This window comes from Symsagittifera roscoffensis, chromosome 6 (genome assembly GCF_963678635.1).
Source record: "Symsagittifera roscoffensis chromosome 6, txSymRosc1.1, whole genome shotgun sequence".
Taxonomy (NCBI): Eukaryota; Metazoa; Xenacoelomorpha; order Acoela; family Convolutidae; genus Symsagittifera; species Symsagittifera roscoffensis.
This window is the reverse complement of record NC_087067.1, coordinates 29,538,842-29,557,397: the sequence shown is the minus strand read 5'-3', so window position 1 is coordinate 29,557,397 and position 18,556 is coordinate 29,538,842. Positions and strand designations below refer to the sequence as shown.

The window sequence follows — 18,556 nt, the reverse complement described above, 5'->3', positions numbered from 1 at the left end:
TCAAAAAACTGACTTGTCAGAACCGAAAATATTCTCAAGTAGAAATCACTTTAAAGAAGCTAAAAGACTATGCAAATTCAGAGATTATATTACGTCAACATGATTACTCCCGAAACCCTCTCAGATTACTCTAAGTAGATTCAAATTTTGCCTCCAAATTTGAATGCTCAGGCCGAAAACGTTAGTTTGAATTTACAACTTTAACGCATTCTCGAAATATTTAGATGGAAAATTTGGAAACCCTACGGCGTTGAGCCAAATATCAATTAAAATCTCTCCTACAAAGACGTAATTTCATTTTTTTAAAAACTTTTTCAGTGAAAAAAAAATCTTTTTAGAGGAAAAATCTTATTATATTTTACCATGTTAGAAATGAAATGGTCTACATTGTAGCGGCTAGCTCACTCTACCACAGCCTAGAACAACTTAGCAACCCGGAAAAAGAACAATTTCTGCCCAAAAATTCGCTATTCCGGGACTTTCTTTAAACCTGAACAACACGAACCAACAGAAGAACCTCGCAAGCCTACTCTGCAGGGCACCTCTAGCAGAAAAACGTCAAGTGGTGTGGCACAACATCATCAATAATTCTATCAACAGCCACCCCACAAACAATTACAGAGCTTGCACTGCTGAGGAATTGTCAGAAGTCCTAAAGACACTGACAAATATCAGCGTAATTGTATAATGTCAGAGAAACGGTACACCAGATATCAGGAACCAGCTGATCAACTCGGTTATTCTTGTCATTCCTATTACGAGGTGTCTCATTTCAAAGAGGAAGAGGAATGGAGCTGGTCAACGAATATCAAGCACTACACCAGGACGTCGAGCTGGAGCTAAAGTCTTTGCGGATTGTGTTCGAACACCAAGGCAACCTGCCAGCCGTTTTGTCCAAGATTCGTTCAAACACGAAAAAGAAATCTCAATCGAGAAGGAGGGCAGATAAAAGAAGGCTGGTGAACAGAGGCGAGGAAACTGTTGGTCCGACTGTCGAGGCGGCTTCAACGGAGAGGGTGAGTTAGACTTGTGTTATTTGTGTTGCTTTGTGTCTTGTGATGTTTATTCCTCGTGGCCTGCAAACCAATGAGCACAGTTGATCCCACCTCCAATCTTGATTTGGACTTTAAAAAACAAACTCATTTGGAAATTAGCCGTGACTATGCGTCCAAATATGTTAATTTTATCAACTGTCACCAACGTGTTAAATTTTTTAGAGTTTGTCTAGAAAACGACATTATACCTGATTTTTCGAGGTTCAGGGTACCGGAAAATGGGGTGTTTTCGAACCAAGCGTTACACAGTTTTCAGACAAAACTTCTAAGAACTGAGATTAACAAGGCAGGGACAGATGAGAAAAACGTTGTAGTCAAACTAGAAAGGAGGAGAGGCGCAGTACAGAGGGGTGTAGATGAGAAGTTTAAACTTTTGGTAATGAAATACTTAAGTCTTATGGGACAAAGACAAATAACAACAGTCAAAGAGACCCATCAGAAGAAGCTAATGAAACTATCAGAAAGGCAAGACCGACCTCTAGGGAAGCAAGGTGAGGGTTCGTTCAGAGCTCTTGATGATGTTGAATTACCAAATTGGGTACAAGAAAAGTTGGCATTAGGGCCGAAACATCCCGTCAGGGATAAATTCAATGAGACACACTTTCTCGTCGATATTGACATCTTTCTATCGGATCTCAAAAATCGTTAGGTCCACAGGGAGGCCATTTGGGAGATTTAAGCTGTGGCAAAAGCCTATGCTAAAAAGGTTAAATAAACACCATCTGACAAAGGCATTGAGAAGGCCCGAAAGTATCTGAAGAGTAATGGATTAGTTGCGGTACCGTATGACAAGGGCTTGGGTTTTTGTGTAATGAGGAAGGACACCTACGATAACAAGTTGTCGGATACATTAGAATCAAGTCAACTCAGCGAAAGTAAAGGAAAAAGTGATGCGATTATTCCGAAGATAGAAAGAGACATCAATAAAGAGTTGTTGGGTATGAGGAAAAAAGACGAAATAAGTGAGAATCATTACACAAGGACGAGGTCTACTGGGGGGCAGCCCGCCAGGCTTTATGGGTTGGTGAACGTGCATAAAGAGAATACCCCAATAAGACCGGTCTTCTCATTGCCTGGTAGCTCTTATTGTAACTTGAATACGGTTCTTGCGAAGTTTTTCAAGAAAATTGAGGGCGCAAACATCGAAACCAACTCACTAGATGCGAGAGAAATCTTAGAGAGCACTAATCTTGAGCTCAATGAAAATTTGATATCTCTAGACGTGAAGAGTTTGTATACAAACGTTCCACTGAAAGAAGCAATAGACATAGCTCCGAGAAAACTGTATGAGCAACATGAACCACCATCAACTGCTGGGAAAACCACGAAGAGACTGTTGAACATGGCAGTTGATCAAGTCAATTTCAAGTGCAATGAAACATGGTACGTTCAGAAAGATGGTTTGGCAGTGGTGGCATCTCTTGCCGTTAATTTAGCAAATCTTTGGCTGAAGCAGTACGAAACTGCGCTATCAAGGGATATTACCGAAGTGTTTTTGCCCGAAAAAGATCTTAACGGAATATGTCCCGAGTGCAATAAGAAAGTCAAGTACAGGTCAAAAGGTGTAGCATGTGATTGCTGTTAGAACTGGTATTACCTAAAACCCGGTGATATATCAGATGATGAGTATCGAAATATAAGTCAAGCCGTCTGGTACTGTAGAAAATGCATCGCGATAAGAGAGAAAAATAGTCAGTGCAGCAAGCTAAGTTATTTCTCCGTTACGTTGACGATATAGTGAGAACAGTGAAGGATGATCCTGAAAAAGTGCTACGGGCTGCAAACTTAGTACATCCAAATTTACAGTTCACAATAGTGACACCAAACACAAGCAGGAAATTGGCATTTTATATTTCCAAATTAGTACTGACAAAAGCAGGAAAATTATCAGTGGGTGGTATCAAAAACCAACATTTTCAGGTACCATACTAAATTTTAGAAGCTGCGCCCCCTTCAGTACAAGAGAAGTTTAATTGAAGGAACTGTTCACCGGATTTTCCGCAGTACGTCAACATGGGAAGAATATGATAAAGCGATAAAAAACAGCCGTAAACAGTGGTTGAATAACCAATATCCGGCAAGTTGGGCGTCGCGGGTTGCATCGCATGCCATTGAAAAGATCATCAAGGAGGGAAAAAACAAAAAGAACATGGCTGAGAAAACGAAGCCTTGTGATTATAGCAGTGATTCATCACACATCTTGATGGTCCAATATAGGGGGAATTACAGTCAGACATTACCAAAAAAAGTGCACGATATCACCAATGCGCAGATAATTTTCACGACGAGGAAAATAAAAACTTGTATGCTCTCTCTAAAATCCTCCTTTTCCAGTGAACTGAAATCGAAAGTGCTGTACAGACTTGAATGCTGTTGGTGCAAATCCATCTATGTTGGCCAGACGGTTCGACATCTCACCACAAGGATTGAGGAACACCGAAAAGAGGATAGCCCAGTTGGACAGCATATAAGGCAGTGTGGTAGTGAGAGTGGTAAGTCGGAGTTTAAATGGAAGATAATCGACCACGTGTCCAGCAGCATCAAGTTTCTTAAATTAAAGGCGCTGCACATAAGGAAAGAGAGACTGGCAATTAACACGCGCGACGAGTTTAGAAGTAGGGAGCTGACACTAAGGCTATAGTTCCAGAATCGAAAAATTTTAGCTAAAACAAAAAATATAGAACTAACTTACATGTTAGCATAAAAATAAGCGAAAAAACGAAATTGTAAAAAATAAAAAAGCTGAAAACTCTCAGAAATTTGTGACAAAATGTTGAAAATTGTTACATAATAGTTGTTACATAATCTCAGTAATATTTGTAAATATAGGAAAATTAAAATGTTCATTGAAATGTTTTCGCACATTTTGTGCATCATCAAGATTGAACTTTTTTACAATATTTACAAAACGATCAAAGATCTGAAAAATGAGAAACATGTCTAAATTTGCTTTAAAACTTTTTGACCAATCAATTTTAATTAACTGTAATTACATAATAATTTCCCTAACCAATAATAACCTTTTCCTGTAAATTTCTGACATTTCTTTTTCGCTTTTTGTTCTTTCATTGTTATAAAATTTCGATTTGGGAATATTTTTGATTCTGACATGACAGTTTTTTATCTTTTAGCCATGTTATACATAGACTATAATTTTAGTGTTCATTCCCGGCTCCTGAATTCATCGAAAGTGTTGATCCTCGGTCTCTCCTCCAAATATGCAAAGCCTCTAGTGTGAGTAGCTCATGAGTGTTGGCTGTTTGGTCTATAATCTCTGACTTCAGCTCAGCAGTACCGCCTACCTCCTTATTACACTAACAAGTTTTGCCCTACTGGGGAGTCCCCTCTGCGATGTTCATTGACCCTCGTGGCTAAATGTCGGACTGTCTGGCCGACATAGTTGGAGTTACATCCACTACGTGTAAGCTTATACACCACTTTGGATCTCGGTTCTCGAGCAAAGGAAGTTTTGAGAGATGTCAAGCATGTTTTCAATTTTCTTGTTGTAAAAGTTATTTGTGCCCGGATGTTTGCCGAACATTTGCAGCTAACAGTTGAAATGGTTTGCCTCAAAATCGCATTGTGAAAGGGGGGTGAGTCTCTTAACCATTTATCATTTCTCGGTTCTGATGCCTTGAGAACAGTGAAGGGAGATCCTGAAAATTTTGAAATAATTAAATTTTGAATTTTTTAAAATTTTGAAATAATGTTGTGTATGACACTTTTTATGATCTTTGATCATTTTGTACACATAGTTTGCAATTTTAAAAACCTGAAGATGCACAAAAATGTGCGAAAACGTCTCTTTGAATTTACAATTTTAACGCATTCTCGACATTTTTGTGATTTTTCAAATATTCAATTAAAAAAAAAACGAAAAACAATATCAAAGTTTGAATTTACCAGCCCTGTAAATCAGTTGTTTCTTATCAGTTGTCACATATTTGAAGCACCGGTGCGATACACGCTAAAATTGTTCAATCTTCAGTTAGCGATTGTCGCTTGGAGGGGAGAATTAAAATTGAAGAGATTTTTGATTGAAAGTAAATTTCAAACGCTTTCGCAACTATGTGCATCCTCAGGATTTTTACAATAAACTGATCTAAATGACGATAATACAGTTATATAATATGTTATTTACAGTTTTTCACATAAGTTTTGGTTCTAAACCATCGTGTTTGAAATTGTTAAACCATATTAAAAAAGAGTTGAAATTTTTTTTTGATCCGCGACCACTTTACGAAGAGAAGAAAATAAGAATTAGCCTGTTGTTTCTCCGCCAAGTTTTGTTTTAACTCATTAAAAGCTCCTAGGTAATCAAATATCCAATTATAACCTTTTCAGACCTTATTCGGAATCCTAAAACATTTAAAATTCTGTCTGTTACGAAAAAGAACTTGTCTGAATTTTTTCGTTTTTTAGACTACAAATATTTCCATTTTTAGACTACATGAAACAGAATATACAATTCACAATTGATTGTCCCTCTTTTCACAATCGGAGCGTAGAGTTTTATAACGGTATCCTTTTGTCCAACCTAAGTTGCAAAGATGCTCTTTATTCGGTGGCACCTACGCATTTTGTATCTGGTTAGCTTTTGCTCAATAGCTTTATATTTTTGGGTCTAGTTTTTTAGTGGCTAGTTCCCATTTGATAAAAGAATCGTTTTTATCAGAATGGATTGGATATGGTTTTGAGTTATCACTTTTTGAGACTCCTATAAAATTGTTGCACTTTTCACAAAAAATCCATTTTTCGCGAGAACTGCTGCATCATAGAGACTGGCTGCTCCCATGGGTTCTTGGTTATTTTGCTACTCTCTTTTTACTTCAAGAGATGTTCTGCGACCTTCGAAAATGTCAATGGGGGAATTTTCGACCCATGTTTTGGATATTTCCATTTTCTCAAAAACTATGATTACAAATCTGAGATGAAGGGGGTTTCATTATAAGAGCGCGTACTGGGAATTCCAATTGCGCAAGCTCTTACGACCTAATTTTGGTTGAAAACGTTAAGATCATAGATAATTTCCAAATTTTGACCGTTTTTAAGAAACTTTTTTTTTCCGGAAAATTTCCGGAAAGCTAATTGAGGTTAAGGTCAAATCTGAGGTGAAAGAACTGATTTTGTGAATCTTTGCTGCACAAGGTTTTTCATCTTAGTTTTTTGATAAAATTTATCTACAATTTTTGAAATTTTAATTGTTTATTTGAAACTTTCTAATTTTTCTCGATAACTACCCTACCAAATCCACAATAATTGGTACTAGCGTGTAACGAACCTCCGGTCCTTATTTTTAAGGACACTATAGAAAACTTGCATATGCTGGAAGTAAGATTTGCATCTTTTGAGTGTACTCTGACCAGCACCTGATTACAGGTTAGGTAATTTCAGTTTTAGTAAAATGTTTTTTTTAATTCCAGTGTTTTTTAACTCAAATTTTGAAAAACCGTTTTTACTTGACAGTTTTTACTTCTTAGTTCTTTTGAAACATTTCAAAATGACATGAAAAAACGTCACGTCTCCGTAACTAAAATCAATTGAGCAGTCTTAGTTAGACGCAAGATTTAAATACTGAGAGTATTCTCAAATTACCCCAGAACAGCGTTGGGAATTTCAAATTTGTGCTAAATTTAAGTTTTCTATTTTTTTCTGAAAAACTTAAAAAACGTCACATCTCAAAAACTACAAAGATTTGAGCAGTCAAAATTTGGTAGCAAGATTCGCAACCCCTGAAAGTACTTTGACTGTGCCTAACTACAGTGTTAGAGTTTCAAATTTTAAGGACAAAAAACTTAAATCACATCTGGAAAAATACAAAGAGTTGAGCAGTCTTATTTGGAGGCAAGATTTTCAACCCCTGAGAGTACTCTGATAGCCCCCAACTACAGGGTTGGGAATTTCAAATTTTTAAGATAAAAAATAAATTTGAGTTTGCCTAAAATTAAATGAAAAATTCACAAAAAAAAACGTCATAGAAAATGTCCAAATTTTGACCGTTTTTAAGAAACTTTTTTTTTTCGGAAAGCTAATTGAGGTTAAGGTCAAATCTGAGGTGAAAGAACTGATTTTGTGAATCTTTGCTGCACAAGGTTTTTCATCTTAGTTTTTTGATAAAATTTATCTACAATTTTTGAAATTTTAATTGTTTATTTGAAACTTTCTAATTTTTCTCGATAACTACCTACCAAATCCACAATAATTGGTACTAGCGTGTAACGAACCTCAGGTCCTTATTTTTAAGGACACTATAGAAAACTTGCATATGCTGGAAGTAAGATTTGCATCTTTTGAGTGTACTCTGACCAGCACCTGATTACAGGTTAGGTAATTTCAGTTTTAGTAAAATGTTTTTTTTAATTCCAGTGTTTTTTAACTCAAATTTTGAAAAACCGTTTTTACTTGACAGTTTTTACTTCTTAGTTCTTTTGAAACATTTCAAAATGACATGAAAAAACGTCACGTCTCCGTAACTAAAATCAATTGAGCAGTCGTAGTTAGACGCAAGATTTAAATACTGAGAGTATTCTCAAATTACCCCAGAACAGCGTTGGGAATTTCAAATTTGTGCTAAATTTAAGTTTTCTATTTTTTTCTGAAAAACTTAAAAAACGTCACATCTCAAAAACTACAAAGATTTGAGCAGTCAAAATTTGGTAGCAAGATTCGCAACCCCTGAAAGTACTTTGACTGTGCCTAACTACAGTGTTAGAGTTTCAAATTTTAAGGACAAAAAACTTAAATCACATCTGGAAAAATACAACGAGTTGAGCAGTCTTATTTGGAGGCAAGATTTTCAACCCCTGAGAGTACTCTGATAGCCCCCAACTACAGGGTTGGGAATTTCAAGTTTTTAAGATAAAAAATAAATTTGAGTTTGCCTAAAATTAAATGAAAAATTCACAAAAAAACGTCATAGAAAATGTCCAAATTTTGACCGTTTTTAAGAAACTTTTTTTTTCCGGAAAGCTAATTGAGGTTAAGGTCAAATCTGAGGTGAAAGAACTGATTTTGCGAATCTTTGCTGCACAAGGTTTTTCATCTTAGTTTTTTGATAAAATTTATCTACAATTTTTGAAATTTTAATTGTTTATTTGAAACTTTCAATTTTTCTCGATAACTACCTACCAAATCCACAATAATTGGTACTAGCGTGTAACGAACCTCCGGTCCTTATTTTTAAGGACACTCTAGAAAACTTGCATATGCTGGAAGTAAGATTTGCATCTTTTGAGTGTACTCTGACCAGCACCTGATTACAGGTTAGGTAATTTCAGTTTTAGTAAAATGTTTTTTTAATTCCAGTGTTTTTTAACTCAAATTTTGAAAAACCGTTTTTACTTGACAGTTTTTACTTCTTAGTTCTTTTGAAACATTTCAAAATGACATGAAAAAACGTCACGTCTCCGTAACTAAAATCAATTGAGCAGTCGTAGTTAGACGCAAGATTTAAATACTGAGAGTATTCTCAAATTACCCCAGAACAGCGTTGGGAATTTCAAATTTGTGCTAAATTTAAGTTTTCTATTTTTTTCTGAAAAACTTAAAAAACGTCACATCTCAAAAACTACAAAGATTTGAGCAGTCAAAATTTGGTAGCAAGATTCGCAACCCCTGAAAGTACTTTGACTGTGCCTAACTACAGTGTTAGAGTTTCAAATTTTAAGGACAAAAAACTTAAATCACATCTGGAAAAATACAACGAGTTGAGCAGTCTTATTTGGAGGCAAGATTTTCAACCCCTGAGAGTACTCTGATAGCCCCCAACTACAGGGTTGGGAATTTCAAGTTTTTAAGATAAAAAATAAATTTGAGTTTGCCTAAAATTAAATGAAAAATTCACAAAAAAACGTCATAGAAAATGTCCAAATTTTGACCGTTTTTAAGAAACTTTTTTTTTCCGGAAAGCTAATTGAGGTTAAGGTCAAATCTGAGGTGAAAGAACTGATTTTGTGAATCTTTGCTGCACAAGGTTTTTCATCTTAGTTTTTTGATAAAATTTATCTACAATTTTTGAAATTTTAATTGTTTATTTGAAACTTTCTAATTTTTCTCGATAACTACCCTACCAAATCCACAATAATTGGTACTAGCGTGTAACGAACCTCCGGTCCTTATTTTTAAGGACACTATAGAAAACTTGCATATGCTGGAAGTAAGATTTGCATCTTTTGAGTGTACTCTGACCAGCACCTGATTACAGGTTAGGTAATTTCAGTTTTAGTAAAATGTTTTTTTTTAATTCCAGTGTTTTTTAACTCAAATTTTGAAAAACCGTTTTTACTTGACAGTTTTTACTTCTTAGTTCTTTTGAAACATTTCAAAATGACATGAAAAAACGTCACGTCTCCGTAACTAAAATCAATTGAGCAGTCGTAGTTAGACGCAAGATTTAAATACTGAGAGTATTCTCAAATTACCCCAGAACAGCGTTGGGATTTCAAATTTGTGCTAAATTTAAGTTTTCTATTTTTTTCTGAAAAACTTAAAAAACGTCACATCTCAAAAACTACAAAGATTTGAGCAGTCAAAATTTGGTAGCAAGATTCGCAACCCCTGAAAGTACTTTGACTGTGCCTAACTACAGTGTTAGAGTTTCAAATTTTAAGGACAAAAAACTTAAATCACATCTGGAAAAATACAAAGAGTTGAGCAGTCCTATTTGGAGGCAAGATTTTCAACCCCTGAGAGTACTCTGATAGCCCCCAACTACAGGGTTGGGAATTTCAAATTTTTAAGATAAAAAATAAATTTGAGTTTGCCTAAAATTAAATGAAAAATTCACAAAAAAACGTCATAGAAAACGTCCAAATTTTGACCGTTTTCAAGAAACTTTTTTTTTCCGGAAAGCTAATTGAGGTTAAGGTCAAATCTGAGGTGAAAGAACTGATTTTGTGAATCTTTGCTGCACAAGGTTTTTCATCTTAGTTTTTTGATAAAATTTATCTACAATTTTTGAAATTTGAATTGTTTATTTGAAACTTTCTAATTTTCTCGATAACTACCCTACCAAATCCACAATAATTGGTACTAGCGTGTAACGAACCTCCGGTCCTTATTTTTAAGGACACTATAGAAAACTTGCATATGCTGGAAGTAAGATTTGCATCTTTTGAGTGTACTCTGACCAGCACCTGATTACAGGTTAGGTAATTTCAGTTTTAGTAAAATGTTTTTTTTTTAATTCCAGTGTTTTTTAACTCAAATTTTGAAAAACCGTTTTTACTTGACAGTTTTTACTTCTTAGTTCTTTTGAAACATTTCAAAATGACATGAAAAAACGTCACGTCTCCGTAACTAAAATCAATTGAGCAGTCGTAGTTAGACGCAAGATTTAAATACTGAGAGTATTCTCAAATTACCCCAGAACAGCGTTGGGAATTTCAAATTTGTGCTAAATTTAAGTTTTCTATTTTTTTCTGAAAAACTTAAAAAACGTCACATCTCAAAAACTACAAAGATTTGAGCAGTCAAAATTTGGTAGCAAGATTCGCAACCCCTGAAAGTACTTTGACTGTGCCTAACTACAGTGTTAGAGTTTCAAATTTTAAGGACAAAAAACTTAAATCACATCTGGAAAAATACAAAGAGTTGAGCAGTCTTATTTGGAGGCAAGATTTTCAACCCCTGAGAGTACTCTGATAGCCCCCAACTACAGGGTTGGGAATTTCAAATTTTTAAGATAAAAAATAAATTTGAGTTTGCCTAAAATTAAATGAAAAATTCACAAAAAAACGTCATAGAAAATGTCCAAATTTTGACCGTTTTTAAGAAACTTTTTTTTTCCGGAAAGCTAATTGAGGTTAAGGTCAAATCTGAGGTGAAAGAACTGATTTTGCGAATCTTTGCTGCACAAGGTTTTTCATCTTAGTTTTTTGATAAATCTTATCTACAATTTTTGAAATTTTAATTGTTTATTTGAAACTTTCTAATTTTTCTCGATAACTACCCTGCCAAATCCGCAATAATTGGTACTAGCGTGTAACGAACCTCCGGTCCTTATTTTTAAGGACACTATAGAAAACTTGCATATACTGGAAGTAAGATTTGCATCTTTTGAGTGTACCCTGACCAGCACCTGATTACAGGTTAGGTAATTTCAGTTTTAGTAAAATGTTTTTTTTAATTCTTAGTGTTTTTTAATTCAAATTTTGAAAAACCGTTTTTACTTAACAGTTTTTACTTCTTAGTTTTTTTGAAACATTTCAAAATGACATGAAAAAACGTCACGTCTCCGTAACTAAAAACAATTGAGCAGTCGCATTTAGACGCAAAATTTAACTACTGAGAGTACTCTCACATTACCCCAGAACAGCGTTGGGAATTTCAAATTTGTGCTAAATTTAAGTTTTCTAATTTTTTCTGAAAAACTTTAAAAACGTCACATCTCAAAAACTACAAAGATTTGAGCAGTCAAAATTTGGTAGCAAGATTCGCAACCCCTGAAAGTACTTTGACTGTGCCTAACTACAGTGTTAGAGTTTCAAATTTTATGGACAAAAAACTTAAATCACATCTGGAAAAATACAAAGAGTTGAGCAGTCTTATTTGGAGGCAAGATTTTCAACCCCTGAGAGTACTCTGATAGCCCCCAACTACAGGGTTGGGAATTTCAAATTTTTAAGATAAAAAATAAATTTGAGTTTGCCTAAAATTAAATGAAAAATTCACAAAAAAACGTCATAGAAAATGTCCAAATTTTGACCGTTTTTAAGAAACTTTTTTTTTCCGGAAAGCTAATTGAGGTTAAGGTCAAATCTGAGGTGAAAGAACTGATTTTGCGAATCTTTGCTGCACAAGGTTTTTCATCTTAGTTTTTTGATAAATCTTATCTACAATTTTTGAAATTTTAATTGTTTATTTGAAACTTTCTAATTTTTCTCGATAACTACCCTGCCAAATCCGCAATAATTGGTACTAGCGTGTAACGAACCTCCGGTCCTTATTTTTAAGGACACTATAGAAAACTTGCATATACTGGAAGTAAGATTTGCATCTTTTGAGTGTACCCTGACCAGCACCTGATTACAGGTTAGGTAATTTCAGTTTTAGTAAAATGTTTTTTTTAATTCTTAGTGTTTTTTAATTCAAATTTTGAAAAACCGTTTTTACTTAACAGTTTTTACTTCTTAGTTTTTTTGAAACATTTCAAAATGACATGAAAAAACGTCACGTCTCCGTAACTAAAAACAATTGAGCAGTCGCATTTAGACGCAAAATTTAACTACTGAGAGTACTCTCACATTACCCCAGAACAGCGTTGGGAATTTCAAATTTGTGCTAAATTTAAGTTTTCTAATTTTTTCTGAAAAACTTTAAAAACGTCACATCTCAAAAACTACAAAGATTTGAGCAGTCAAAATTTGGTAGCAAGATTCGCAACCCCTGAAAGTACTTTGACTGTGCCTAACTACAGTGTTAGAGTTTCAAATTTTATGGACAAAAAACTTAAATCACATCTGGAAAAATACAAAGAGTTGAGCAGTCTTATTTGGAGGCAAGATTTTCAACCCCTGAGAGTACTCTGATAGCCCCCAACTACAGGGTTGGGAATTTCAAATTTTTAAGATAAAAAATAAATTTGAGTTTGCCGAAAATTAAATGAAAAATTCACAAAAAAACGTCATAGAAAATGTCCAAATTTTGACCGTTTTTAAGAAACTTTTTTTTTCCGGAAAGCTAATTGAGGTTAAGGTCAAATCTGAGGTGAAAGAACTGATTTTGTGAATCTTTGCTGCACAAGGTTTTTCATCTTATTTTTTTGATAAATCTTATCTACAATTTTTGAAATTTTAATTGTTTATTTGAAACTTTCTAATTTTTCTCGATAACTACCCTGCCAAATCCGCAATAATTGGTACTAGCGTGTAACGGACCTCCGGTCCTTATTTTTAAGGACACTATAGAAAACTTGCATATACTGGAAGTAAGATTTGCATCTTTTGAGTGTACCCTGACCAGCACCTGATTACAGGTTAGGTAATTTCAGTTTTAGTAAAATGTTTTTTTTTTAATTCTAGTGTTTTTTAATTCAAATTTTGAAAAACCGTTTTTACTTAACAGTTTTTACTTCTTAGTTTTTTTGAAACATTTCAAAATGACATGAAAAAACGTCACGTCTCCGTAACTAAAAACAATTGAGCAGTCGCATTTAGACGCAAGATTTAACTACTGAGAGTACTCTCACATTACCCCAGAACAGCGTTGGGAATTTCAAATTTGTGCTAAATTTAAGTTTTCTAATTTTTTCTGATTAAGTTTTCTAATTTTTTCTGAAAAACCTAAAAAACGTCACTTCTCAAAAACTACAAAGATTTGAGCAGTCAAAATTTGGTAGCAAGATTCGCAACCCCTGAAAGTACTTTGACTGTGCCTAACTACAGTGTTAGAGTTTCAAATTTTAAGGACAAAAAACTTAAATCACATCTGGAAAAATACAAAGAGTTGAGCAGTCTTGTTTGGAGGCAAGATTTTCAACCCCTGCAAATCCTAGGAGTACTCTGACAGAGAGTCTATTTAGAGGTAGGAACTTCAAGTTTTGAGAATTTTTCTATATCTACTTTCTTTGATCAACTTAAAAAAAGACTTAATCGAGCAGTCACATCTCAGAAACTAAGACCGTTTGAGCAGTCGCAATTTGAAGCAAGATTTGCAACTTGGAGCTCCTGAGAGTATCCTCACAGTACCCAACTACAAAGATGGCAGATAAAAATCTTTTGAATTTTTAAAATCTAAAGTTTTCTAAAAAAAAATTGAAAAAATCATAAAAAGCGCCATACCTCGAAAACCAAAAGGATTAGAGGAGTCATACTTGGACGCCAGATTTGCAACCCTTGAATGTACCCTAAAAGTACCGCACTATTGGTTTGAAGAATTCATTTTGGGTTAGTTTTCCTCATATCTAAGTTTTTCTTTATCTAGCATTACAAGGTTTTGAGCGGTCATATTTTGAGTTAAGATTCGCAACCCTTGAGAGAGAGTACGCTGTCATCACCCAATTGCAGGGTTGGTATTTTCAAATTTCAGGGTTGGTAATTTCAACTAGTAGGCTGCTTTTTAAACTCGGTTAAATAAACACTGAATTCAACTGAAAAATCGAAAAAAAAAATTGCAATATACGACATAGCTTAAACTTGAAAAATTCTTTCTATAAACGTAAATAATACGTCGAAAACGCTTAAACGTGGCGAGATAGTGAAAACCGCATGTAATAGATAATCGGAAAATCAAAAAATAAGGTTTTTTGAATAAGCAGCTACGCCTTCTTTTTATGTTGAAAATTAAGTTCGGACTTTGAAAAACTAATTTAAAGCGTTTTTCCGTTTTTCTGGGAGTTTTGTTGATAGTTTACCGGCCAAGTGCAAGATAAAGGGTTCAATTGAAAGACTGGGTGCTAGGAAATTTCTCTGCGTAGCGTATATGCCCAATCGAAAGAACAAGCTCTAAGTGTATACGCTTAGAGCTTATTCATAAGATAATTTTTCCATTTTTGGCAAAGAATCCGCTATGGACTTAAGAAATTTTTGATCTTCTGCCCCATGTTTGAATATTAATCAATTGTCCAAAAACGACTGTGCCAATTAAAAAAATCAAGTAATGAATCAAAAGGAGCTGTAAACTCCGGTGCAAAAGCGCGTTCTTCGTTATTTTGGTGGGAATCAGCTATAGACTTGGTAATTGTCCAGTTTTTGACGTTGTGAAAATAACGCAATTTTTTGCATCAGTACATTTTTAAGAGTCAATGAACGTAATGAAGAGTCTTATATAGGTCGTGTTGATTTTTTGTTTTTTTTATCAGGAAAAGTCTGAAAATGTTCAACTACAAATGTGCATTCATACATTTTAATTAAGGTAGGCATATTGCGCTTTCCCTTAAAGAAAGCAGAAAGATCACGAAAAATGTTATTGCTTCTAATGTCGAAAGTAGATTGTATTTTTTCCGATTTTTCAGCGGAATAAAAATTTTATCTATTGATCCAGTTTTTGTTGAGTTAGCTTAGCTTTATCAATAAAGTATCTATGATTATTTTTTCTTGAAATTCAAAGAGCTTCAAAGGTTTTGGATCTAATTTTCCAAGCTGCTGAAAATATTCACTGGATTTTTCAAAAAAAGATATTTCGATTACAATCGAAATTATCTTTAAAATTGAATAAACTTTTCGTCTAAATATAATTTTTTGTTTTCTGTTTTGCGTTCATTGATTTCTTTCCAAGTGTATGTTGGCTATGTTATAAATATTATCAAACCGGTAACCTCAGCTTTTGGTGGACTTCTGGTGATAACTACGAAGTTTTCAAAAATTCATGATAAATTTTATTTTGATTTAATGATAGACATTTTACTTTTGAATTTTTTGTTCAATCATTGCCGTCGGAGCTTTCTTTGATTTTTTTCGAGGAACTGGCTATTTAATTTTTGTTTTAATTCAAAAATGGCTTCTATCGCGGTAAGATCCAAATATAAAAAATAGCACCTGTTAATAAGGTTGCCAAGCAGGTCAGAGTTGATATTATTGCCAGAATTGCTAATCTTTCACAACTGAAAGGATGCACCAAAATAATCGCTTCGGCTGACGCGCTATAGTGAGTTGACTTTTTGAGTTTCGATAATTTACCTTCTTGCACTTTCTTATGTTGATCGCAAAATTGCCATGTGTTCTCCTGCTGCGAAACATGGCAGCCTCCCGAACAAAAATCCATAATTGAATCGGAGCTTTTGGATAATCGATTTTTGTTCGTTTGATGCTGACAGGTGGCTTCGAAGTTGTTATGTGGCATTGTTTCTGGGAAGAGCTGAGCGTGCGTGGCGGAATTTGGGTTTTGTTGATTACTTGTGGGGTCGCAAAATTCACAGTTTTCATATCTTGGAAATCTCGTTTCCGATGAGGTCGCCTGAAAAAATAATGAGCAGTTTCTACGCATCTTGGCGAATTGTGTTTTCACCTGCGCAAGACAGTAGACAGTATAGAATATTCGGTTGCTAGGAATTTTGCGTTAACTAACTTGTTCACATTTTTGTTTTAAAAAAGGTAACGAAGAGTCTTCTTGGCGGATCTCGATATTGGCACTGGGATGAATGGACCTGCTGCCATGCTTGGTGCTACCGCCTTGAAATATCCTATCGCAACATTTTAAGAAAATTTTACGCCTAATTGTTTATATAAGTATGATTTTGATTATGATTTACTCGAAATTATTACCGGCATGTTTCAGACGTGTACCACATCAGTCACGCTTGCGATTTGCAAGCGTTTTCAAATCGGAATATAGATTTTGTTCGGGCTAACAACTAGTTTAAAAAATCAGTTAAATTTTTTATGATACCGCTGACATGCTCAATTTCATGAAACTTCAAATTTAAATACTGGGTACCAGTTACTTCTGAAAAATGCTTAATCTAGAACTCAAACCAATTTTTGTATAATTATAGAACTTCGATATTAATTTTCTGCTGACGATTTTTAGGCTTCAGGATTGTCGGCTTAAACTGTGTCGGTTTAGCTTCCAAATTCTGTTCACTTTGCATACACTACTTATGTAGCTATCGTGGAGCCTCGTGGGCGTTACATGCAATTTTTTCCAATATGATTTTCTTGGCGAAATTTTTCGGCGAATTTCAGCTTACTGGCTGTCGGCTTCAATTTTGTCGGCTCATTTATCGGTTTTTTCTTGAAATGATGTAAAGTACTTTTGACAGCGATAAGAATCTGACATCAGTATTTGAATGCCAAAAGTCCCAGTAGAACCTTTGAAAAATATGAAAAAATTTGAACGTTTTTTATTTATTTTTTATACACTTCCTCGTTTGGTCATATGTTTGCTGCATAGCATTGTTGGTTTAAAAGCATCTGTTTTATCTGGTTTTTTGTTGCTAGTTTTTGCTAATTATCAAGTGACAATGGCGCAGATTCGAGGACGTTTGAGACTTTCATTTCTTGTTTGACGGTTCCATTCCGGCACAGCATATTATTCCAGCAAATAATTTGGTTTTTCAAGTTTTTCCTACCTTTTCTTTTTGTATTTCACTTTTTCAGAACTCGTTTTTGCGAAGTAGAGCTTCACCTCTGTTTTTAAAAAAGTTTTATTGGATGTATTGAACAATCTCACCCTTTTTGAATTTATCTGAAGTTGAACTTCGAATGAAATATTGACTATAATTTAAGGAAACGTTTCTCAATTTAGAAAACCAATGGCTGAGTTAAATTAGAATCACTTGAACTTTAAAACTTGCACAGGGGAGGAAGCTGGGAGATATCCGAGGGGAAGATTGAGTAGATCCTTTTAACAGATTGAGTAGATCCTGTTCATTTTGTGTGAAATGCTTGACATTTTTTTGTGGTTTTTTTTCGTTCAAAACCGCAACTGATGCGAAGATCGAAAAAAAATTAACCGAAAATAACTAAAATAAAAACAAAGTGTTACCTGAGTACTGGGATGATTTCTCAATGAGGTATCTGGATGGTTTAGACATTCAGAGTATTGAACCAAATCGTTGCCTCTTCTCGCTTTACTGAAGAGGGGCGAAAAGACTTGATTTTGTTCTTGAGGTGAATTCGGTATAGATGAAAATGCGTATTCGTAATTGCTGCCTGGGTTATTGGATAGATTCATAATTCGTCTCTGTTGAATAGATGGTGTGCTAATTGGACTTAAAGAACTGGAAATGTCGGATGTTTTTCGCTGTTCTTTGTTAGGATTGATGACAGATAATAGTTTTGAATGTCGATCTAAATTGGAGGGCTGCAAAGGATACGGCGGTGGTAATGCAGACTTTTCAATGGTTGCCAAAGCAGTAATTGCTGTGTTCACGTCTGTGACTGTGACTTTTTCACGTGTTCTAATTGTACCAATATGATTTGAGCCTTTAGGGTGTTTGTAATTTGTGTTTTTACCCGCATAAATGAACCCTTTGTTTTCGTTTGCCTCTGATCCGGGTCTTCTTGGCAAATCCATTTGCTTTTATGACCCCGAGGCTGTTTTGTGGCTTTGTTAGAGCCAAGGGGCTGCTCTATTTGTTCACTGTTTGTTCAGCCGTTATCCTAGTCGTAAACCAAATTATAAATTGTCTCTGAATGAAGTTCGAATTTGTTCTGAGACTTGATGTCTAGGTTACTTCGAGCTACATCAAATTGAAGATTAAGATGTATCTCAGTTCGATTAGATTCAAGCGCTAATGTAAATACGAATTTTATTTGGCGTGATTAGAAGTTTAATTGGCCACTAAAACTGTTTATGGTGCAATTCGGTCATAATGAATTATAATTAAATATAAATCATATCGATGGTACGTTATCCGGAGAAAGTTTGAGACTGATTAATGATAATCTGGATAGTTTTAGTTATTTTGGTAATAAAACAATGCAGTATGGATTAGTTTGTCTTATGTAGAATCAATTTGGTTTTCTGTAGTGTTTTTTTTGCCGTAACTCGTAAGATTTTTTGTCCTTTTTCAAGCTCATCGGAAAGTTGTTTAAATTTCACTCATCAAAAACCGAAGGTAA

At 34.5% G+C, this 18,556-nt stretch overlaps 3 protein-coding genes across 3 annotated transcripts in view; 2 read left to right on the top strand and 1 right to left on the bottom strand.

Moving 5' to 3' along the window:
- Positions 1-18,556, top strand: part of LOC134847732 (transducin beta-like protein 2) — a 343,894-nt gene that overhangs the window by 312,125 nt on the left and 13,213 nt on the right. The gene's annotated exons all lie outside the window — the stretch shown is intronic.
- On the top strand, positions 1,867-2,640 carry LOC134848681 (uncharacterized). The gene has a single exon (XM_063866197.1). The coding sequence runs from the start codon at positions 1,867-1,869 to the stop codon at positions 2,638-2,640; it is 774 nt and encodes a 257-aa protein (XP_063722267.1).
- On the bottom strand, positions 15,469-18,483 carry LOC134848248 (uncharacterized). The gene is made up of 2 exons (XM_063865632.1): positions 17,478-18,483; positions 15,469-15,947 (listed from the first exon to the last, which is right to left on the bottom strand). The coding sequence occupies exons 1-2, from the start codon at positions 18,006-18,008 to the stop codon at positions 15,495-15,497; spliced, it is 984 nt and encodes a 327-aa protein (XP_063721702.1). The 5' UTR covers positions 18,009-18,483; the 3' UTR covers positions 15,469-15,494.